The sequence below is a fragment of the Lytechinus pictus genome, unplaced genomic scaffold, assembly GCF_037042905.1.
Source record: "Lytechinus pictus isolate F3 Inbred unplaced genomic scaffold, Lp3.0 scaffold_26, whole genome shotgun sequence".
Taxonomy (NCBI): domain Eukaryota; kingdom Metazoa; phylum Echinodermata; class Echinoidea; order Temnopleuroida; family Toxopneustidae; genus Lytechinus; species Lytechinus pictus.
Genome location: NW_026974146.1, coordinates 834,054 through 858,633, shown reverse-complemented (window position 1 = coordinate 858,633; position 24,580 = coordinate 834,054). Strand labels below are relative to the sequence as shown.

Here is a 24,580-nt window from a genome sequence, read left to right as displayed (position 1 = left end):
ACTTATATCATATTACCCTTGTATAAAATTTTGATAGGGGGTCTACATTTTACAAGCTTTGCTTTTTAGTAGGCCCCTCCACTTTTTTTCATTTCATTGCTACGTTTCAATCCTGTGTGTTATGCATTTTTCCAGTGTTAAAATGATTTATTATAAATGTACTTTGATGATTGTGGAATATGAATATATCAATAAATAAATAAATAAATAGGAATGCTTGTCAATGGTACCGGGTTTTTTTAATACTTGTTATAAGGGTAGGGTTTCATACGCCAATACTTGTTAAGGGGTGCATTTTCAGAACATGGAAAATATATGTTTAGGGTGCTTTTTCAAACCCAATGTTCACGCATGGTATCCACTGGTCAATGGAAGTGCCCCCCCCCCCCCCCCCCCCCGATAAAAAGTTAGCTGAATAACAACAGTAACATGCCCGGAAAAAAATTGGATTTTATCTTCCACAGATTTTAAATAGCGCCATCTGTATGTCGATTAGGAAACAGTTTTTCTCGGGGATTCCCCGTGACGCGTTGCAGGAAGTGTCTGTCGACATCGGCCATTTTTGTCATTGGCCGCGTACTGTACTAACTCTTCTTCCTCATCTATTCCGAACTTTGACAGTTCATTGGTGGTCATTGTTCACTATTAAAATGCTGGGATGTTGATCAAGTGTTCAGAATCAGTCGTTAAACAACAAGATCTACTGGCATGTCTGGATTAATCGAGTTCTGAATTGGACTTGTGTTCACATCAGATCACGTTGTTGGCCAATTATTTAGGCTGTATTGAATTGCATTGACGACCAGCATGGCATGCTGACTGGGAAGAATGATCAGATAATATTCTAGTACAGCTGCAGGTCATGCAGTAGACAGCTGGCAGCCGTCTGTTTCGAGGAGTTTTTTAACTTTTTTTTTTTTTTTTTAATTTCTCCTCGTACACAGACGGCTCGCTAGCGTGCAGCCACCATTAGGGGACTTGCAATGCAAAATCCCCCCGTCGGGGCTCTTCAATTTTTGTCTTTAATGAATAAAAATTTTGAAAATTAACGCGACCAAAATGCAAATTAATATTCCCTCTTGGCATTAATTGCCAAAAAACGGAGAAAAGTCAAGTTAAAAGGAACAAAAACAGTGACTTACCTCGGCTGTCGCGCAAATTCACTTCCCCGTTTTATCCGATCTTAAGTACATAAACATATGGCCATCGAGTCCCCTGTACAGATCGCGCTAGAACTTCGGTCTCTGTATTTGGTGAGTGAAGCCAACGGAGTTCAGCTGAACAACCAACATAACAGAGACCGAAGCTTTTGGTCTAGTCATGCAGGTGAGATGATCGAGATATTCTATTTCCATTGCTATTTAGTAATTGTCAACCTTTGTTTCATAGGGGGTCTTAATTCCCATGAGTCCGAGGGTCAACGGCCATGCATGCACTAGACAGCTGGCAGCCGTCTGTTTCGAGGAGTTTTTAAACATTTTTTAATTTTTCAAATTTCTCCTTGTACACAGACGGCTTGCTATCGTGTAGCCACCATTAGGGGACTTACAATGCAAAATCCCCCCGTCGGGGCTCTTCAATTTTTGTCTTTAATGATTCAAACTTTTGAAAATTAACGCGACCGAAATGCAAATTAATATTCCCTCTTGCCTGTCTTGGCATTAATTGCCAAAAAACTGGGAAAAATCAAGTTTAAAGTAACAAAAATAGTGATTTACCTCGGCTGTCCCGCGACTTCACCTCCCTGTTTCATCCGAACTTAGTACATTTAACATATGGCCATTGAGTCCCCTGTACAGATCACGCTAGAACTTCGGTCTCTGTATTTGGTGAGTGAAGCCAACGGAGTTCAGCTGAACAACCAACATAACAGAGACTGAAGCTTTTGGTCTACGGCCACACAAGACCAATTTTTTTCAGGAGTAACGTTAATAACATAACAGGTAGAAGTGCTGATCCAAAAATTGGAATTGTTCCAGAAAACAAGGATCCATATCCTCATAAACCAGGACAAATCATTTCTTGAGAAACTGAGATTGTCTGTGTTTAATAATGGGGACAGTTTTTTTGTCTCACCTGCATGACAGAGTGAGACTTTCAGCGCCGCTTTTCCGACGGCGGCGGCGTCAACACCAAATCTTAACCTGAGGTTAAGTTTTTGAAATGACAGCATAACTTAGAAAGTATATTGACCTAGTTCATGAAACTTGGCCATAAGGTTAATCAAGTATTACTGAACATCCTGCCTGAGTTTCATGTCACATGATTAAGGTCAAAGGTCATTTAGGGTCAATGAACTTACACCATGTTGGGGGAATCAACATCAAAATCTTAACCTAAGGTTAAGTTGTTGAAATGTCATCATAACTTAGAAAATATATGGACCTAGTTCATGAAACTTATAAGGTTAAGCAAGTATCACTGAACATCTTGCATGAGTTTCACGTCACATAACCAAGGTCAAAGGTCATTTAGGGTCAATGAACTTTGGCCGAATTGGGGGGTATCTGTTGAATTACCATCATAACTTTGAAAGTTTATGGATCTGATTCATAAAACTTGGACATAATAATAATCAAGTATTACTGAACATCCTGTGCAAGTTTCAGGTCACATGATCAAGGTCAAAGATCATTTAGGGTCAATGAACTTTGGCCAAATAGGGGTATTTGTTGAATTACCATCATAACTTTGATAGTGTGTTGGTCTAGTTCATAAAACTTGGACATAAGAGTAATCAAGTATCACTGAACATCCTGTGCGCATTTTAGGTCACATGACCAAAGTCAAAGGTCAATGAACTTTGGCCATAATGGGGGTATCTGTTGAATTACCATCATAACTTTGAAAGTTTTTGGATATGACTCGTGAAACTTGGGACATAAGAGTAATAGGCCCCCATTCCACAGAACGGAGACCGTTGAAAGACCTCTGAAAGACTTAAAATTTGTGAAGTCTTACAGCGGTCTTCAAGATCACTAAAATTTGTCATCTCTGTGGAATGGCTCAGAAAGACCCCTCAAAGAACTTTGAAAGACTGATGGATATTTCTTGTCTTACTGGTCTTAGACTAGACTACAGAGATCTTTTAATGGTCTTTCAGAGATCTTGTATGAAACAATTGATCTTTCAGAATTCTTTCCATGGACTTTGCCTGGTCTTTCAATGGTCTTTGAATGATCTTTCAATGGTCTTTGAATGATCTTTCAATGGTCTTTGAATGATCTTTCAATGACCTCTCATGAGTCTTACAGTGATCTCCGCAAAAATCTTGAGAGACTGCCGAAAGATCGTTGAAAGACTATGAAGACCTTTGAAAGTTCATCGAAAGACCGCTGAAAGACTGCTGAAAGACCACTGAAAGACCATTTTGCTGTAAGACTGTTGTAAGACTGTTTTGAACCGTTTCAAAAAGTTTTGGAGCCCATGAAGACCAATCAGTCAGGACTTGTGTAAGACCTCAAAGACCATTGTAGGTTCATTGAGAGACCTCTGAAAGATCAACCAAAATTCATGGTCTTTCAAAGGTCTTTCAGCGGTCTTGTTCTCTGTGGAATGGGGGTTTTATCAAGTATTCACTGAACATGTGCTAGTTTCAGGTCACATGATCAAGGTCAAAGGTCATGTAAGGTCAATGAGCTTTGGCTACATTGGGGGTATTTGTTGAATTACCATCATATCTCTGTAAGTGTATTGGTCTAGTTCATAAAACGTTTAAATAAGAGTAACCAAGTATCACTGAACATCCTGTGCGAGTTTCAGGTCACATGATTAAGGTCAAAGATCATGTAAGGTCAATGAACTTTGGCCATAATGGGGGTATCTGTTTAATTACCATCATAACTTTGAAAGTTTTTGGATCTGACACGTGAAACTTGGACATAAGAGTAGTCAATTATTCTCTGAACATGCTGTGCAAGTTTCAGGTCACATGATCAAGGTCAAAAGTCATGTAAGGCCAATGAGCTTTGGCCACATTGGGGGTATTTGTTGAATTACCATCATATCTCTGTAAGTGTATTGGTCTAGTTCATAAAACGTTTAAATAAGAGTAACCAATTATCACTGAACATCTTGTGCAAGTTATAGTAGTTTTCAAAATCTGCACTGCTGCTATATGGAATCGCGTGATGCAGGTGAGACCGCCAGAGGCATTCCACTTGTTTCACTTTTGAATACCCCCCTGGCCTTGAGGAGATAGATCTAGATGGCAATTATGGGATTCAGAATCTTGTTATGAAACCTGATATGTTTTTTTGACTAGCGCACTCAATTGATGTCAGCTCTTGACAAATGAATGAACTTTCATAGATTTCTTGTGTTGAGAAATCTTTGAAAACTGAGACAGCCCCTGTAAACTGGGACGATCCCAATTTTCTGATCAGCGCTTCTACTACTGGTCTCAGCTAATAGTACTTCTCACTACTGAACTTTCTGAAGTTACCGGTAGGGCTGTAGACTGTGAATCGCCAGCGTGCTGCTTTCATGTGGGTCAGAGTGCTGCTCTGAAACTTTAGAGTAGGATCCAATAAATTCCAAGCTCTGGTTGTTCTTAGAAAGAATTTTTTTTCTTCTAATTTTCTAATAACATACATGTAGGCAGTAGTGTGTTGAATAAGTTGCTGGCTTACTACATGTATGAAGAATTTTTAAGTTAAAAGTTCATTAGTTTTAATGACAAATCCAGATCAAAACATTCAAATTGTTTTTAATTCTTTTTCATATCAACAATGTTTGTAAAACTGTTGCAAGAAATATCGGTGTCATCAAGAAACTTAAAAAGGTTCTTCCAGCACAGGCGCTATATCCATGTTGTATTGTGCATTAATTTTACTGTATCTTAATTATCAGATTCTTGCATGGGGAAATGCCTCTCAAACGAGACTCAAAGTATTTCTACTTCCGAAAAAAGTACTAAGGATAATATGTAATGTGCCCTTTAGATATATGGATTCTGTTTCGTCAGAAACGTATCCTTAAAGTCATTGATTTCGACCGTTTACAGTTATTCCAATTCATTTATCAGCTAGATAGAAATAGTGTACCTAATGTCCTACAAAAGAAATTTATGAGAAATAATACCTTGCATTCATATAATACCAGACAATCAAATGACTATCACTTAGTAATTTCGAGCAAAACTATATTTTTCACAGGACCCAAATTCTGGAATTCTCTGAACAGAATAATAGAAAACGCATCTACCTTGAATCGATTTAAATTACTCATAAAAAAAATTCTTCTGAGTTCTTAATGATTTAAGGAAATATCTACAGTAGTGTTGATTATTTTTACGTTAGTATGTAATTCGTGTTAGCAAAAATGTGTCTGTACGTCTACTGCTCGGTCTTGTGTAATATACATAACAGCACAAGTATTTTAATACACTCTCCTCTTATTTCTTCCAGAATTTGTGTGGGTAGACCTATTGAAAGAGAATGGAAATGGAAAAGAAAGATAGAAGGTAAGGATGAGTTGAGGTAAAAAAGAACGCAGAGAGCTAGAGCGTAAGAAGGCACATCACCATATTCTTACACTATAATGTAATATTATAATAATACCCATTAATTCCAAACTGCATGGATCCAGGTTTAACTTACCAGATCGACTGTGGTCAGGGACCAACCGTACTCTGGACCTACTTTCAAATCAAAATCCAAAAAGATTTAAATTAAAGAGAAAGAAAAAAAATATAAACTCCTACTGAATCCCAAAATGAATCCCAAACTTGGAACAATTTTCACCAGAGACAATGTCATGGAACCTTATGAACATCAAGGTCTACATGTGGGACTAGCATTGTAAATGCTATATTCTGGCAAAGGAAAGTAGTTTTATTTTGATAGTCTTAGAAAATTATTTTTCTTACTTGGAGCGCCATGGCAGAGTGGATTAGTCTCCAGACTTTGAAACAGAGGGTTGTGGGTTCAAATCCCAGCCATGGCGTAATTTCCTTCAGCAAGGAATTCATCCACAGTGTGCTGCACTCAACCCAGGTGAGGTAAATGGGTACATGTAGGAATTAATTCCTCAAAAAAGCTGTGTGCACCTGAAAAGGTAGCCTAGCTTAGACAGGTAATAATAATAGCAGTGCCCGCTGGGAGAACAGTTTTCAGAACTGAAGTGGCTACCATGGGTAAATATACCGTTATTATTATTATTATTATTATTATGTTGTAGTGAACGCCAGTAATTGTTTTTATTGTTGACTATATTTACATGAATGTACTGTTCTGGTGACAAACATGGGATGTGGATTTAATGGGCTGGTTTTTTTTGTCTCATCGACTAGAGGTGAAGGTAAAACTATAAAGAGATACAAATGGCGTCTGCATGTTGTCTGTCTGTCATTCGTCTATTGCAACATAATTTTTTTTTTCAGTTCTGTCACTGAAGAAGAATTTTTGAGATTGGCCCAGCTCATCCCACCGAGGTACTATTCAGATTTAGGCATACATTTGGGAATCTCATCTGCTGAACTTGATCATATCATTGTCCAACATTCATTGGATTACAAGGATGCATTGATGACAATGTTCACACGGTGGAGAGATGAACAGAATCCAGATGAAGACATCAGAGCTCTTCTTGCAGAAGGATTAGAAAAGAGTGACTTAGGTGGATTGTCCAAAGAACTTCTAGCTGGGAATCTAATCCAGAAAACATCAGGTAAGATAATGATAATATCCAAATCCAATAGACAACATGAATATACATTGGTAAATTACATTTGTTCATTTCTTTAGTTTTAAAAATGAAAAATATTTTAATTATCAGGGATCAGTATGGTAATTGGTTTTGCTTGCAAAATGTGCATAAAATGCCTTCTTGAATGAAGGACATTCATAAGGATTTCCAATACTATTACATTTGGTCATTTTCAAACGTGAGTGACACGACAATCAGAGAGGGTGAAGGGCTCTTATCTTTAAACTTAAAGGTTATGAATCAATCATGACTACTATATTATATACAATGTAGGACTGGCGTGGGCCACTACCAGTTTGATTTGAATTGTACAATTTGTTTAGTAGATATGATAAAAAAATGATGCGTGAGTGACATGACAAATTTTGGACATTGGTTTCTGACCATTATCACTTATGATTGGATTCGTGCCCAAGTAGTTGTCCAGGAGTACTGTGAGTACCAGTAAAATGGACATAAATAGTGTACCTATGTAACACATATAGTCAATATCAATCAAACCTCTATGGAAAATGGTGCCCTCCTATATACCGTGAGTGACACGACATCCAAAATGTGAGTGACATGACAAGTGCAAAAATACAACATTTATCTCAACTATGAAAGTATTTTTGCCATGATGTTCAAGAGTAAATACCATCAAGGCATCAACCAAAAAAACAAGATTAATTTCATAACAACTGTCCTCTTCAAAGTTGATAGTATGTCATCCTGATAGTTTATTCTTGGTTTATGGTCATATTTGCCAACCAACTCAAATTCCCTATACCATACCGCATCATTGTCACACTCGGGCTTCCACCACTCTCCTCTTTAAAGGAGGAGGAGGCACTTGTAGGAGGTGTTATGTGATCTTGGTATTGATTGACATCAACTTCAACATTCTTTTAGCAGCTTGATGTCATTCATAACTCTCTCCCCTTTCTGGGTATGACAGTTTAAAGGTTTGTAACTCAACATCCACAATTGATAATATAATTTTTTCTTGTAAGAAAGGGGTATTCTCCATAGTCACATCATCTGGCATGGTCTGGTAGCCAATTATGTCATGTATAACATGTCATAATCCAAATTTTAATGTAAATAAATTATGCATTTTTTACCCAAGGTGTGCCTCTCCTCCATTTTGAAATTGAGGACCTTTTTTTTTTTTTTGCTTGTCCAATATTCATCTGGAAAGTGTTTGTAAAATCCTGGCCCAGCCCCTTTTTGATATATTGCCATCTTTATGTCTTGTGTTTCTTTCTTTTAAATGTTAAAGATGTCAGACAAACAACTGCAAAAACTTCAAGAGCATCAACTTCAACAGGAGCAGTAGACATGTCAGTACCACCACAGTATGTAAACAAATCAATACTTAGTTTGTTTACAAATTGGGGATGTGACCAAATCGTTTGTATTTTTAAAGATCTCTATGTCTTTAGTCTGCTAGAAAATAATGGATTAAGATTAAGAAAATATAAACCTATATTGATCATCGGATATCATACTCTTGAATATAAAGAAATTAGGGTTGTGTGTATTTTATATAAAAAATAAGTGGTTTTCTCTGGAAAAGGTCATTTACTAAAACAAGACTTTGTGTCACTTTAGAGGGGATGGAATGTTTTCTTCCATAAAGTTGATAAATAATAATGAGAAAATTGAGGGATGGGGACTCGTCCCCCTACCCATGGTATCACCACCCAGAGGAAGAAAAAAACTACATTTCTACTGTTTTTGTATTATGACTAAAGAGTCTTTGCAAATTCTGCCTGACAGTTTACCTCCAAGTGAAGTAAACTCGACATTATTTTGGAATAGGTGATCATTTTCATACTTGGTGCTGAATAATGCTATACAATAATATAAGCTCTCTTGCTATTTTTCGTTCATTTTACAGTACTGTCAGTGAGAAAGAACTTTTGATGTTGTCAATGGAAATTGGACCTACTTACTACAAGAGAGTGGGCATTAACCTGAATATCTCCATTGTAACCCTTGAAAATATCAAGGAGCGTAGCCGAGATAACTGCGATGCTTTGATGACAGTATTCACAAGATGGAGAGATAAACAGCTTCCAGACACAAACATCAGGGCTCATCTTGCAGATGCTTTACAAAAGAGTGGTCTAGTGTCTCTGTCTCAGAAACTGATTCCTATAGATCTATTAGGGACAGGTGAGAATAAAAAACAAACTTATTTTAAATTCCTGCAAGGAATCACTCTACCCTGTCATTGTTTTTCTTGGGAATAATTATAGAAAAGTCTTGTTCAGATAGTTTGTTGTTGGTAGAGCTACTAATATAAAAAGAAGGATCTTCTTCATGTGAGCTGTTGTTTATCTGAATTTGTATGTAATGGCATCTATGATGACCATCTTGGTAAAAACCTATTAGATAATAGTGTTCAGCATTTCAAACAGGTTTTTTTTTTGGTCTCACCTGCGTAGCAGTGTGAGACTATAGGCGCCGCTTTTCCGACGGTGGCGGCGTCAACATCAAATCTTAACCGAAGGTTAAGTTTTTGAAATGACAGCATAACTTAGAAAATATATGGACCTAGTTCATGAAACTTGTACATAAGGTTAATCAAGTATCACTGAATATCCTGCTCGAGTTTCACGTCACATGACCAAGGTCAAAGGTCATTTAGGGTCAATGAACTTTGGCCGAAATGGGGGTATCTGTTGAATTACCGTCATAACTTTGAAAGTTTATGGATCTGATTCATGAAACTTGGACATAATAGTAATCAAGTATCACTGAACAAGGGAGACAAGGAAGAATAGTGGTACTCGCATAGATGTGCCATTTGCCCGGACAGAAACTTACAAAAACTCATTCTTTCCAAGAACAATCAGCTTGGAATGACTTGAATCCTTATATAAAAAACAAAACATCAGGAGAAAGTTTTAGAGCAACACTCTAACCCACACGTGAGCAGCACGCTGGCGTTTTGCAGTCTACTGCCCTGCCGGTGCAATCTTCAGAAGGTTCAGAAGAAGGAACATCCAGCGCAAGTTTCAGGTCACATGATTAAGGTCAAAGGTCATTTAGGGTCAATGAACTTTGGCCGAATTGGGGGTATCTGTTGAATTACCATCATAACTTTGAAAGTTTATGGATCTGATTCATGAAACTTGGACATAAGAGTAATCAAGTATCACTGGGGACAAGACTAATTTACCGTTCAGACTTAAATAGCCAATTAGCGCTCGCTATTTCACGCCAGTCTGCCTACGCGCCCTTTGTTATATTCTTTTGTTGTGTTCGCTTCCATTCATTTGGGCGTCACACTCTGAAGAGTGCAAAATGAAAATCTTAAGTATAATGGCTCATTTAACTTTGTACCAGATGACTAATTGAAGCATAATGATTTTAAAATTCAATATATCAAAAATAAATGACTGTTGTCAATAAAAACAAACATAGTCACTCATTAACAAGAATCCATTTTCGCTCAAAGCATATCAAAGCAACTTTGAGTCAGACATCCGCTGAGGCAATATTAGGCAATTTCATAACCGTATACCCGGGTGTCAAAACTTCCCATCAAAAGTAGTTCAGATTTGACAGAAATGATGCGCCGTCACCCTCAAACGTTTCATATTTATAAAAAAAAATATTGTGGCCGCTATGCCCCCCCCCCCCCCGGACTATTGTGGGATTGTCATGATGCAGAGTTTCTGACTCTCGCCTTGTAATCAGAGGGTCCTTTGTTCAAATCCCAACGTGGCCTAGCATCCTTTGTCAAGGCCTCAATCCATACTTTGCCACTCTCTCCCGGCTGGGAATAGGGTAGCAATAGACAACAACCGTCATTGTGGTTAGTCTAGTATCCTGCAAACCCCTTGTTCAATTTATGTACATGTATGGAACAGCAACAATCTTTTGGCAATCTCGCCGAAGAGGAATGTGAGTCAAATTGAACTAGTTTCTTAGACTAATATTTTGTATGCTTGATTATTTTTTGCAATTTGTTCTACCTGAAAAAAGTATTCCCCTTATTTGAACTCCAATATATTAAAAACTAGAAAAAATGTTTCTTTAATAAACAGGATGTACCTAATTAGTGTCACAAATTTGGATCTAATTTGATGATTCCTTGTAGAATGATTTTATTGAGTTTTTATCCTCTTTCTGTCACCTTTCACAATTGTGTGAGAGTAAGTGTGTTTCAATACAATTGTCAACTTCAATCCTCATTTTCTCAAAAGAGACATTTTATGATAGTGAATGTTCTTCATTTTGTAATGAGGGTTAGGTTCATCCAGTTAAAGCTGAGTATCTTGATAATTTCAGTCATTTTGGTAAAAATATAAATGAAATTTAAAAGCAATCGACCAGGAATGATCAACAGTAGCAAAGTTATTGTGTTCATGTAAATATACGCTTCTTATAACCCTCCTTAATTCATTCATAGGTGCATCAATGCCAGCATCACAGACCCAACCACTCACTCCTGACCTGGTTGAAAGATGTAGAAAGGAGCTTCAATCCCATTACAGAAGATATTTCTGTAAGATAAGAGCTGATAGTCTTAATCCACGTTCCCTTGCGCCGTGTAAAGACATATATACACACCTTGTTTTGGAAGAAGAAGATTATCGCAATAAGAAGCGATCACTCGAATATAAGGATCTCTTCAAACTTGAAATTAATGGAGAGTTTCCAAATCGGATCATTATTCAGGGAGAAGCAGGGGCTGGAAAAACGACACTCTGCGCAAAGATTGCATGGGACTGGATAAACGGTAGTCCTGATGTTCCTAAGTTTGTATGGGTACTTGTAATCCCTCTTCGTGAAGTCAAGCGATATACAATTGGTCAGATAGTCAAGTCTTATCTCTCAAAGGACAACCCAGCAACAGCCTGTCAGATCACCAATTACATCCGTTCAAATCCAGAAAAGGTATTCATTGCCTGTGATGGATTAGATGAGTTTAGTGGCAAGGTTGTACAGCACTCTGAAACCAAACAAGAATTAGAAGGTGCTCAGCCAGAGTCTAATGATCAACCAGATTCAAGCCCAAAATCAAAGCGACGAAAGTTAATGGGGCATATGTCCTCACGTACACCAATTGCCCCATTGATGCCAAGAGGCAGCATCTCAGATGGAAGTGAAAGCACTACTGAAGAAGATGATATCTCTCTAGTACATATCCTTCGTTCAGATGAACTCAGCAATTGCCCAGTGATGGTGACCAGTCGTCCATGGAAGGCCAATGAGATAAAGTGGGATCTCAATCTAATGAAACTGTATGCTTTCATTCATGTGGAAGGCTTTAGTAAGAAGAATGTGGAGGTTTACATTCACAAGTACTTTAAAGACAATACAGTCACAGCAGATCAGCTTATTCAAATGATCAAAGAGAATGACATCATATCAGAGTATATGGCACCCTATCCTATCTATATATCTATGCTCTGTCTTATGTGGAGAGGACTTGATGACAAAAAGAAAGAATTGTTTAAAACCATTCGAACATTCTCTGAATTATTTCATGAGATGTTTGAATTCTTAAACGTGCATTATGTCCAAAAAGAGATCCAAGATCTAAGGGGTCCATCATTTAATGACCATCGCTCTAAAATTGAAAAACTCATGGAACCCGTTGCCAAATTGGCATTTGCTGGACTGCAATCGAATAACCTTATTTTCAATGAAGAAGATCTTGAACAGTACTCAGACTCTGTGAAAACAGCATGCAAAGTAGGGGTGTTGTCACAGGAGAATAAGCTCTCATCCATTCATGATAAGAGCAGACCGTTCCTGCAGTCAACATTCTTCTTTCCTCATAAACTATTCCAGGAGTACATGGCTGCAGTCTATCTTGCTTCTCTCTATGATTCAGATTGCACTGAATTTAAGAGGCTGATTGAGGAAGTAGTGATCCCTAGGAAGGAAGAGTTTAGGTATCTCCTGTACTTCACTGTGTCACAGGACAAAAACATTGCCAAGTATATCACAAAATGTCTGTTACAACAGTACACCCAAATCAAAAGCAATCGTTCACTGGAGAAGGAGATGAACTTCTTGGTTGATGTAACCTTTGAGAGTCAGGATGAAGATACCAACGCCATGCTCAGGAATTCAGTGTCATCTCTGTCCATCCGTGTTGAAGACACACACACTGTAGCTGGTTATGCATCCACTGGGATATATTCAAAGGCGGTAAGTTGGATACAACGGAAAAGTTCCCTGAGTTCATGCATGTTTCTATTTTTTTCAATACAGTAGCACACCTTCAGGAGTGTAGCTGAAAGTCATCAGAAAGATCTTACTAGTCTTGAAATTGACTTATACATAAAAACAAAAAACCCTTAACCATTCAAACATCCATCTTTCAGTTTGTTTCTCATTTACTGAGTAAGATATCAGTAGTACATACATATATGAAGATACTGAAATATTGTCCATCTTATGCATGCATATTATGATAATTATTATACTGGGTGAGTTAAAAAAAAACTTAACTTCTCGAATCCTTAATTTATGGAAAAAATAAATCATGAACACATACGGTAATTATTAAAAAGGGCACGAAAGAGTATGTTCTTCCAAATAATTGTATACCATATCTATGGGGTATGTGTTAATGCTTGAATGATCGGTAGGTAATCTTTGCAGTGATGTAAATTTTGATTTGTGCCAAAGTAAAGCATGAATGCAATGAATGAATCTGGATGTCAATGGTGTCATAATCCTACAAGGGTTGAATTAAAATCAAATTCAAAACATGTTTTCAATTATTTACATTATAATTGTTTAATTGTTTAAACACTTTTTATTATCAGTTCTCAATTTAACTTTATTTAACTGATAAGGGATGTGCATATATGTTTACTAATTCATGTAGGATTATGGCATCATGAAAATCTTGATTCATTCATTGCAGTCATGCCTTACTTTGGTGCAAATCAACATTTACATCACTGCAAAGAATGATCCAAGTGTGAAGACATACATGTACCACATAAATATGGTATCAAATTATTTGAAAGAAGATACTCTTTCCAGCAGTATATAATGATTATGCCTCCATGCATGGCCGTACGCAGGAGGGTGGCAGTTAGCCCCCCCCCCCCCCCCCACAAATTTTGAAAACTTACATTTTTTACTGAAATTGTTCACAAAATTCACCAAAAGTACACACAGAATCCTATTTATCTTGACAAAATCTAAAACGCCCCAATGACAAGCTTGGTCGTTTTACTCCCAAGCTTTTGATTTTTTTTTTAAAGTTTACGCATGCTTCCCCCCCCCCCCTCCCACCTAGTGAAAAATCTCTGCATTCGACCATGTGTTCATGACATATTTTTACCTTAAATTGGAGGTGTCAAGTTTTTTTTCTATTCACATGGTATATTGGTTGAAATATTCTTTGACTGTTTGGAAACAAGCTTTTCAATACTTACCGGTAGGCATTGATACTTTGTAAGCATTATTATGTAAGGGTGGTCCTTTTCAGCCCATTCCAAGTTTGCATACATGCAGCACTGCTACCACTTATATTCTGCACTGCCTAGCATATCAACCCCTTTGATCATTCAGATTCTGATCAGGGAATTTCCTGAGCTGACCAGAAAATCTCCAAGATCTAACCAAGCTCATCAAATCGGAACATCACGCATGTTCGGAAGGGCAAAAACAGTATTAGACAGTAACAATTCATTTCAAGTTTGATAATGGAATATGCCCAAAGAGACAACAAGTATATTTCATTCATGCTCAATTCTAACTATATTGCATTCTTGATGTCATTCCTTTTTATTAACTTTGGATAGTACAGAACAAGCCGAGATGTGAACCATGGAATTGAGATATTTCTACAGTGTTGATTTGGAGATTTTATTCAATCTGAAATGATAAAACAAAACGGCATATTTTGAGTCATCTCAACCTGAATGAAAAAATGAATATCTTGTGTAATCTGGTCTTGATGCATTTACATTTGTCCATCAAAGTATTATTAAATATTCTGACCAAAATTTACTTTCATTGTTTATAGTAAAAGCATGGATTAAGACTTATATAAATCAACTGAAAGTCTGAATGTAGCAGACAATATTATTTTCTATCAAAATCACTCCTTATACAAAAGGCAGAAAAAAAAAATCATTGCCCAATTTTGGCAGGGTGCCATCAACGCATAGTTGAGTCCAACTATGCCGAAACAAATCACTAATAGCTTTTAAAACTGCTTTTCTCTAAATTGAATGTACATGCAATTATTCATGAACCAAAACTAGTTTTGTCAGAAACTTATTTCTACTTTTTTAAAATACACTTCATGAGTTCACCAAACGTTCATGTATCAGACTCATGACCATGTATTTGTATCCTTTTGTATAGATCTATATAAATTTATGCACTTTCACCTTACAATGAGCAGCTTGTCTTAAGCATAGATATGCTTTAAAATACATCAATCCAAACTTTGTAATATGAAATTAAACCCACATATTTTGTCTCTTCTTCTCACCAAAAGAAGTCTTATATTTTCATGCTGTTGCTAAGATTATAAATCCAAACCGAACTGAACTTCCTGGAAATGTTCACATTTTCCAACATCACTAATTGCTCCCCAAAAAAAACTAAACAAAGCTTTCAACTGAAGCTTTTCATTAATTAAATATTCAGATTTTAGACATCTTGTATCTTTTACTTCATAACACAAATTTCAGTTATGTGCATTTAAGACAATTGTGATCAGATTTAACACGAGCCTTTCGAGCCAAAAATTGTCTACTAACTTCAACCCCTTTTCAGGTGTACATTTATAATGAATTTTTACTTCTGTTTTTCGTCAATAACTCTCTTTGACTTTCTTGACATAATTATATAATCAACACATTATCTCCCCTATTATCTGATTAATCTACGAAACTTACTTCTATGACGGGACACAAATGAACATTGCTGAATTTTGGACATAAAAGGTGACGAACTGCAACACCTCCGTTAATTCATGAACGTGAAAAATCTGATGCTGAAGATAGCGCACTGTTGTAAATTGACATGTTGACAAATTTGCTATGGTATCTTTGAGATAGATAATTAAAACAAACGTTATAATAATTATATGGAGTTTAATCCAAAACAAATCCCTTTTTTTTCCAAAGTTTAATCTTCTCTCCAATTTAGCCTTTCTGAAGGATTAAATTTTCTCATATATTCAGCTTCTTACCAAAACAAACTTAATGGGCTAAAGTTAATTCACCGGACCTTTTTGAATGAAAAAAAGAAAAATATTTCCACAAGTAATGTTCGCTTTTGCAAAGTATGATACACTCGTGGTTTTCCCTTCATTGTTCAGCTTATTGTACTTATCCATCATTCATATTTTCTATGAAGTTGATGCACTGATCCCCTATCAATTATGAAAAAAACTTCATTTTTGATGGTTTTTAGCTCATCCGGCCCGAAGGGTAAGATGAGCTTATGCCGTGGCATGGCGTCCGTCGTCTGTCGTCCGTCCACAATTTCAAAATGCTACTTCTTCGCCATTTCAAGTCCGATTTCAATTCTGTTTGCTTTATATGATAGCACTAGGTGGGGGATTCATAACTTCTACACAGAATTTTGAAATTCATTAAATATGCTAATTTATGCGCATTTTTCAAAATTCACCAAAAATGCTTCTTTATCTGTTGACCGATTTTGAATGTTTTGCTTCCATCTGGTAGAGCTTCATAAGGTTCACCAAACTTCTACACAGAATTTTGACCAGAACAATTTTTATGCTAATTTATGCGAAATTAATTTATGCAAATTTTTAAAAATTCACATAAAATGCTTCTTCTTTATTTGTTGACCGATTTTGATTTTTTTTCTTCCATCTGTTAGAGCTACATGAGGTCCACCAAACTTCTACACAGAATTTTGAAATTTTGACTAGAACAATTTTTATGCTAATTTATGCGAAATTAGTTAATTCATACTTTTAAAAATTCACATGAAATGCTTTTTCTTCTTTAATTGTTGACCGATTTTGATTTTTTTCCTTCCATCTGGTAGAACTTCATGAGGTTCACCATACATGTACTTTTACACAGGATTTTGAAATTTTCAGTAGAAAACTATTTATGCTAATTTATGCAAAATTTATTCAGAAATCATAGAAAATGCCTCTTCTTCTTTATTTGTTGACCGATTTTGATTTTTTTCTTCCATCTGGTAGAACTTCATGAGGTTCATCAAACTTCTACACAGAATTTTGAAGTTTTCAGTAGCAAATTGTGTCACGAATTAACTTTGAAAATGGATTTTTACCCTAAATAAATTCAGGTCAAAAACTTAAGTTCAAAGGCAATTGTGTCGACTCATTAAAAATCTAAATACCGGGTTGCTTGACCACCCACAATTCACAAATGACTCAAGAACTAGAGAGCAGCCATCAAATAAAGTTTAAATAAACTTTATTTTTAAAAAATCACTGAATCCTTTCATAACAAAATTAGCGAAGTCTTTACAAAACAGAGCCTTGTACAAAGTGTAAATCAATAGAAAATCACATAGACTAATGGCAAATGCCAAATTACAAAAAAACAAGCTCCCTCTCTAAACCCAAAATTAATATTACGTCGCGAGTGTTCTTTATATTATAAGGATACCGTTGAAGCTGTAAAGTGTTCTAAATGTCTCTTCAAAACAGTCACTAAAACTTCGGAGGTTTGGAGAATCTTGAAGTTGAACTTGAAGGACTACATGTAGCTCCCAGAGAGCTACCGCAGAACAAAAAGTCAATGGTAACGTGATACAGTTCTCCGTAGATAGATGCGGCGACAAACTGAAGACGTCTATGGAACGCTAGATGTACCTTGTTTGGAATATATGAAGTGCCGTATACTTCTGTTTGTAGAAATATCTGGATCAGTATTACAGTAACAGTAGTTACGCAGTAACCCGGAAGGCAAAAAAACCGTAGTAAGAACAGAAACGTCGTAGTAACACTGTAATGTAGTAACCCGGAAGACCAATAATGTGGTAGGAAACACCGTAACGTGGCGTAATGTAATGTAACGTAACGGCCGCCTGAAAAGAGGAGACACCCAATATTTATAAGAATATATAGGGTCTATATTAAAGTATCAACTTAGCAGTGGCATAAGTTTAAAGGCCACGCCCTAATCTATATAATACTCCTATATGACTCTTAATCAATCAATTCAATAATACATGAGTTAGAGGCATAAAACTATCATATATCTGCAAGCACTTGTTCTATTATGAATGTGGGACATATGCCAATGCTCTTAAAACATTTAACAAAATTACACTTCCTACTCTTAAGGAGTAAATGTCCTTTCAAAAGCAAAAGCTCACAAGCTAAATAATATGTTAAATATCTTTGATATTTTATATCAAGAGAAATGCCTCTTATATTGTGGCAATAAAGTCAAACTGGTTCTCTATATTCACTCTATTAACTTGTCAAAAATAAAAGTAACTTACACATGTAGTGTTAGCAAATCTTGTTAGCACCTAAAGGGGTATAACCGGTGTGGCTACCTGGAGCTACACCAGCTCGTAAAACAGGTCCTCTCAGGAGGAGAGCTGGCTGCAGACTGGTTAAATCACACTGAATTACAACATAGCAGAATCAGTCAAGCCAAGAATACAAAAGAAAACACCTGAAGTGCATGCCTAGCATTGCAATATACAGGAGGTCTACATAGCACCTCAGAAAGGAATCTAATTATCATTATAAAGGCTGCCCAACTAGACTACCAAATCAGACTCTGTTGGCAAAGGATAGGGAAAATAATCAAGATTGTCACAAATTGTTTATGCTAATTTATGCGAAATTTATTCATAAATCACAGAAAATGCCTCTTCTTTATTTGTTGACAGATTTTGATTTTTTTTTCTTCCATCTTGTAGAGCTGCATGAGGTTCACCAAAATTGTACACAAAATTTTGAAATTTTGTCTGGAAAATTATTTATGCTAATTTATGCAAAATTTATTCATAAAGCACAAATTTTTTTACATAAATTCACCCCTATGTCAGAGGGACTTTTTGGGGGGATGCGCTGTATATTGCCTGAGTTTCAGGTCACATGATTAATGTCGAAGGTCACATAAGGTCAACATACTTTGGCCATGTTGTCTCTTTTTTTTGAGGAATTGTCATCATAACTTTAAAAGTTTATGAATCTAGTTCATGAAACTTAAACATAAGAGCAATCATGTATCCTTGAACCTCCTGTGCAAGTTTGAGGTCACATGACCAAAGGTCAAAGGTCATTTAGGGTCAACAAACTTTGGTAATGTTGGGGGTATTTGTGGAAATGTCATAAACTTTAGCAGTTTATGTACATGTATCTAGTTCATGAAACTTGGACATTATACAAATAATGCATGTAAGCGCTTGCATGCAGGGCCAAATAATAAATGATGTGCGAGAAGAGCCAATGGATATACCGCACCGAGGTCTGCAGGACTGAGTGCGGTATATCCATTTGGCGAGTTGAGCACAGAGTTCATTATTTACATCCTATATGCACAAGAATGTGTGCGTTGTTTGTTTTATACAACCCCCCCCCCTCACCCATGTTACTGATTTGCCCTGAATGCTATATTTGATCAAAATTCTAGATAATTCTATATAATTCCAGAACTCGTACTATCCTGCACTCTGTCGTCAGAGTGCAGGATAGTGCATTTTGGATGCAATAGTGCAATTCGCTGAATATCATTTGATCCGATTTGGACCAAACAGATTACAGGACATTATTGGGATTTCTATAAAAGTGCAGCAATGTATCCCTAAATACCCTGTGCGCATTTCAGGAACATGGCCAAGATTAAAGGTCATTTAAAGGTTAATGACCTCTGGCCGTGTTGGGAGTATAATTGCATGGTATCATAACTTAGAATGTTTTTGGATCAAGCTCATGAAACATCCGGTTATCAAGTATGAATGATTGTTTTGCATGTCTTCGGTCACATGATCATTGTCAAAGGTCATTTTGAGTCAATCGACATAATATTTTATCATAATAAGTGTTTTCTTCTGTGAATAATTATTCATTAGCTGTTTTCAAAGGCAGCACTGCTGCTATATCGAATTGCGTCATGCAGGCGAGACTGCCAGAGGTGTTCCACGTGTTTAAAACTTAATATTGATATTGAAAATGAAATCTAATTTTTCACTTTGAATAAAAACAATAATTCTGAACCCAATGACAATAATAAATAAATAAATACATGTAAATACCAAATAATGTAATTGTGATGTATTGCTCTACTTTCAGATCGAAATGCATATTGGTAGATCTAATTTAACTTCCTACGGACCAGGTATATCAAAAGAGGTTGCAGTGATGGTGTGCTCAGCACCATCACTAAGGGATGTCTTTATACTGAAGGCAAGGTTTCACCCTACCTTCTATGAAACTCTTGCCAGAGAAGGAAGGACAGCCACAGTAAGTAGAAATTCATCTTAAAGAATAAGATGGTCATGTTGATGTTAGAATTTTTAAGGAGGAAGAAGAAGATGAGTGATGATAGTAATAATGAGAATGACAGTGCTAAAAACAATACTGATAGTGATCTATAATTTTAGTCTATGTATCGTAATCTTTATATAATGCTGATGACTTTATATGATCACAATTTAAGTTACCTACATTATAGTGATTTGTTATGCCAGTCTTTTATAGTGACATTCCTAGATGCATGTAAGACAAATTAATGATTTAACAACCAATTTGGAAAAAAAAAATGATTTTTTAAAATATAAACTACCTTTTATCGATAAAAAGGGCAACACTTACAATAAGCCCAGTTTATCTGTTTTAGACGAACAGTATACAGGGCAACATAAAATGAATATACATGGACATAAACATAAAGCAAGCGATAATATGCACATGGATTATAACGAGTCAATTTTATTCATAACGAAATTCATAGTAAAGTAAGGAGAAGGGGGAGGAGGAGATGCTAACATGTGGTTTAACTTATTTTGTTCCGATTTTTTTTTACATGAATTCATAATTGTACTAACATATTGGTATGCCAAAAATATATAAATAATGCAAATACAAGTATATGAAGAAACAAGAATGGTTAGAATTTAGTATTCATATCTTAGAGAAGAAACTTGAAGGGCAAATGGGAGCTTGAAAAGAGATCAAGATGGGGAGAATGAGGAACAATGACTGATGGGAAGAAAGGGTATCGAACATAGTAAGATAGAAAATAGGTTGAGGGGAATAAAGAGAAAGAAGAGAGAGAGAGACAAAGAGAGAAAGAGAGAGAGAGAGAGGGGAGAGGGCAAAGAGAAGGGAAAAGAAATCAGTCCTTATGCCGTAATAACCTTAACAGCGTAATAATGCCAGGCATATTAACAATCTATTATTTCTATATTAGGAAGCTAAAACAAAGCAAATGTAGCATATAATCACATTGATGGTTTGTGATGGAGCTTTGCTCGGACCAGACATATCAAATGAGGTACAGTGTAGTAGTACTAATGCGATTAGCACCAATCTGTAAATAATGTTACTGGGGCCAATCTTTCAACCTACATGTAGAGCTCTGCTTTTATGAAGCTCTTGGTAAAAAGAGAAAGAAAGAAACGTTTAAATAGATTACAATGGATAGTTGATGGACAAAGACATTGTACATGTACATTTACAAGCAGTAGTGTAGCGGTTCTGACCGTGTTCGAATCCCAACATGACCTAGCGTCCTTTGGCAAGGTGTCAATCTACAATTTGCCACTCTCCACCCAGGCATTAAATGGGTACCCGGTAGGATGCGAAAGCCTATAAATAGTATGCCTAGCAATTGAGTCTTAGAACTCTTGTTGGAGTGCTTTTCAGGGAGTGGAGAAGGTGCATACATTGTATGCGGGCATGCAAGGATCCGTTGACCGGGGTAATGATATTTCTGTAAAGCTCTTAGTGACATTGTTCCTTTGTGTTAAGCGCTGTATAAATGCAAAGTATTATTATTATCAAATATGTATTATAACATACCCTCTACATTGTTTTAAATAACAAACAAAATTTGAATTAATATCCTGGATATTTTTTTGTTTTACATGTACTGCACAGGTTTAGTGTCCAGCTAATTCTGTTATGAAGTTCTGGACCAGGTTATAATCGCTACACAGGTTTACATAATTATGTAGGCCTATATATTAAGTAACTGACTAATACCGATTCATGATTCTTTTCATACATCTTTGATAAATACTGATGTATGTACAAGGAAGAACATACATGTAACAAATATCATGTTTAAAGGGGAAGTTCACCCTGACAAAAAGTTGAATAAAATAACAGAAAATATAAAAAAATATTGAAGGTTCAAGAAAAATCCATCATAATGAATAAATGAAGTTATTATTAAATATTTGATTGATGTTATATGCTAGTAAATTCTTTTCATATCGTTTGGTGAAAATAAATCATCACAAACCGTTAAGATATTTGAAATTTATGCATTTTATATTATGTATTATTTTGGGCAGCTGCCCTTTTTATGACGTTACAATATAGAAAAATGTAATTGTATAGGGATAAAATATACATTTAAGAACAAATTTTTGTACTACATGTATGTAGACAATATTATCTGAGAGTGCTTATAAATAAAGGAGACTAAATGAGATTTTTTTTTTAAATCTGGTTCTAATGCACAGGTATGCTGTCATTTAAAATATACTTTCAAGTGTTTTGACGCAAAAACATCTAATTGATGCAAAAACATGGAATCGTTTTTAACTTTATAAAATCCATATCTTCCTAGACATATTTTAATTAATGATACTTCATAATCATGGAAGTTAAAAAGGGAAATATTAGCTTTAAAAGTTACATGTAGGAGAGAAAGTAGATCATTGAATTTCAGAGGTGCATGTGGTATTTGTATGAGAGTGACATTGAATGACAATGTCCATGATACATGTGTGTATTACAGTATAGGGAATATACATATACATAGAGTGAAGGTAATGAAAAATGACCAGGTGGGTTGGATTGAGATGGTTTGCAGGGTGAAGGCTTAATTCTGAAAATGGAATACATCTATGTAGACATGCAGTAGCAGCACATGTTGTTCTTGAAAGATTGCTTGAAATTATTAAGTTCTTTGCATTGAAAAGTAATTATAGGTCACATCAATTACAGGCTTTTGTAAACTTGTAAATTATCCAAATTTGTTTTCAGAATAATAATATTTGGTATATAACGCTTTATCTATCTATGACTTCTCAAAGCGCTTCACAATTATTATTACCCGTTCACTTAATTAATCTTTATTAAAGCAGCCTGTTTTTATAGGTGCACTCCTACTTATAACCAACCACAATGATGGTTGTTTCCTACCGGTACTCAATCAATTAGTACCTGGGTGAGAGTGGCAAAGTGTTGATTTATGCCTTGCCAAAGGACGCTAGGCCATGGTGGGATTCGAAAATATGACCCTCTGATTACAAGGCGAGAGTCGGAACTGATACACCACTGCGCTTCCACAAGAATAAGGCAGTTTATATTATATAATGCCAACAGTAAATAACCGAGATAATTGATTTTGAAAAATTTAAGTCTTTCAATATTCAGAGGTTTTTAGTATTAATACATGTACATGCACTTAAACAGAAAAGTTATATAATGAAAATAAAGTGTTTGGATATGGTTGATGTAGAAACATGGAATCTTTTTAACTTTATTCATGTCAGAAAACTACCCTTCTTTGTAACTTTTTTTTTCATTTCAGATATACAGGAGCTGCAATTCGCTTTTCTTTGTAATGCAAATGGTTGCTAGAGCAGGAGTGTGAGTGGTAGTGAGAGTGACTCTTAGATGGTTGATTTGAATGAGAGTGTGTACAAGTGAATGGGCAGGGTTGTATGTGAGGGGTTTCTCAGTTTGTCTCACTGCTAATTAAAAAGCTTTTTTTATGTGGTCAAAGAGGAAAGACTTCTATCATGTCCATTGCGTAATTGACAATGACCATGATACATACAATGTATACAGTACAGTGGGAGCTACATTGAGTGTATACATGGAACATAACAATAGGATGAAATGAACAATGACCAGGTGGTTTAGATTGAGATGGTATGCAGGGTAAAAGGTTACTGAAAATAGAATACAAATATGAAGTAACAAACATATCACAGAGTATCTGAGAATATTATGTTCTTCACATGTATGATCTTAAATTGATCATTTTTGTGATATCTCAGAAATTGTTGAAAGTGATGCTGTAATGTAGAATAAGGGTACAGATATTACCTGTAATAATTCCTTCTTTCAAGATTCATAGGTATTAAAATGTCTTTTATAAACAAAATATACATCAACAGAAAGCTGTAAAGCCTAAACAAGTATGGATGCTAAAATGTTATGTTGTGATGCAAACATTAGCCTTATCAACACATTTTTGAACCAGTTTAACTTGAAGCATTACAGCATGATCATACCATCTGATATGTACATGTATGTTTAATGATCAATGTTTGTACACATGTAGGTCCATACTCTTGTGATTTGGAATTATGAGCCTCTATCATCAGCCTCTTCACATCACCTGGTAGAAGCTTTATGCTTCCTACCTAACCTGACTAACCTGACACTGAAAGGAGTTTATGACAAGGAGGAGTTCTGTTCTCATCTGAATGAGAAGGCTTCAACCTTGAAGGTATGTCTGCCTCTATTTTATTCTCACATCATGTTTGGATAACTTGGAATAGTGAAAAAGTGTTTATCTAATTTTATTGTGTTAAATACATCAAAGAACATATTTCATGCTACTTAGAAATATTGTTTGAGAGTGTTTATAAATAAAGGAGACTAGATGAGAGTTCTTTTTCAAATTTGGTTTTAATGCACAGGTATGCTGTAATCGACAAATTGTCATATCTTCAA

General features: G+C 35.7%; 1 protein-coding gene across 4 annotated transcripts in view; it reads left to right on the top strand.

Annotated features, from left to right (window-relative positions):
- The first annotated feature begins 522 nt into the window (after positions 1–522).
- The window catches only part of LOC129282464 (uncharacterized), a 43,928-nt gene continuing 19,870 nt past the window's right edge, over positions 523–24,580 (top strand). Inside the window, exons 1-8 of one of the 4 annotated variants that reach the window (XM_064115288.1) lie at positions 523–1,326; positions 5,409–5,464; positions 6,383–6,669; positions 7,970–8,030; positions 8,591–8,868; positions 11,114–12,864; positions 19,952–20,122; positions 24,186–24,353. In XM_064115288.1, coding sequence (XP_063971358.1) covers positions 5,439–5,464; positions 6,383–6,669; positions 7,970–8,030; positions 8,591–8,868; positions 11,114–12,864; positions 19,952–20,122; positions 24,186–24,353 — 2,742 coding nt within the window. In that variant the 5' untranslated portion in view covers positions 523–1,326; positions 5,409–5,438. Of the gene's footprint in view, positions 1,327–5,361; positions 5,465–6,382; positions 6,670–7,969; positions 8,046–8,590; positions 8,869–11,113; positions 12,865–19,951; positions 20,123–24,185; positions 24,354–24,580 lie in introns of those variants that run through there. The other 3 variants (XM_064115286.1, XM_064115289.1, XM_064115287.1) reach the window with 3 other exon arrangements.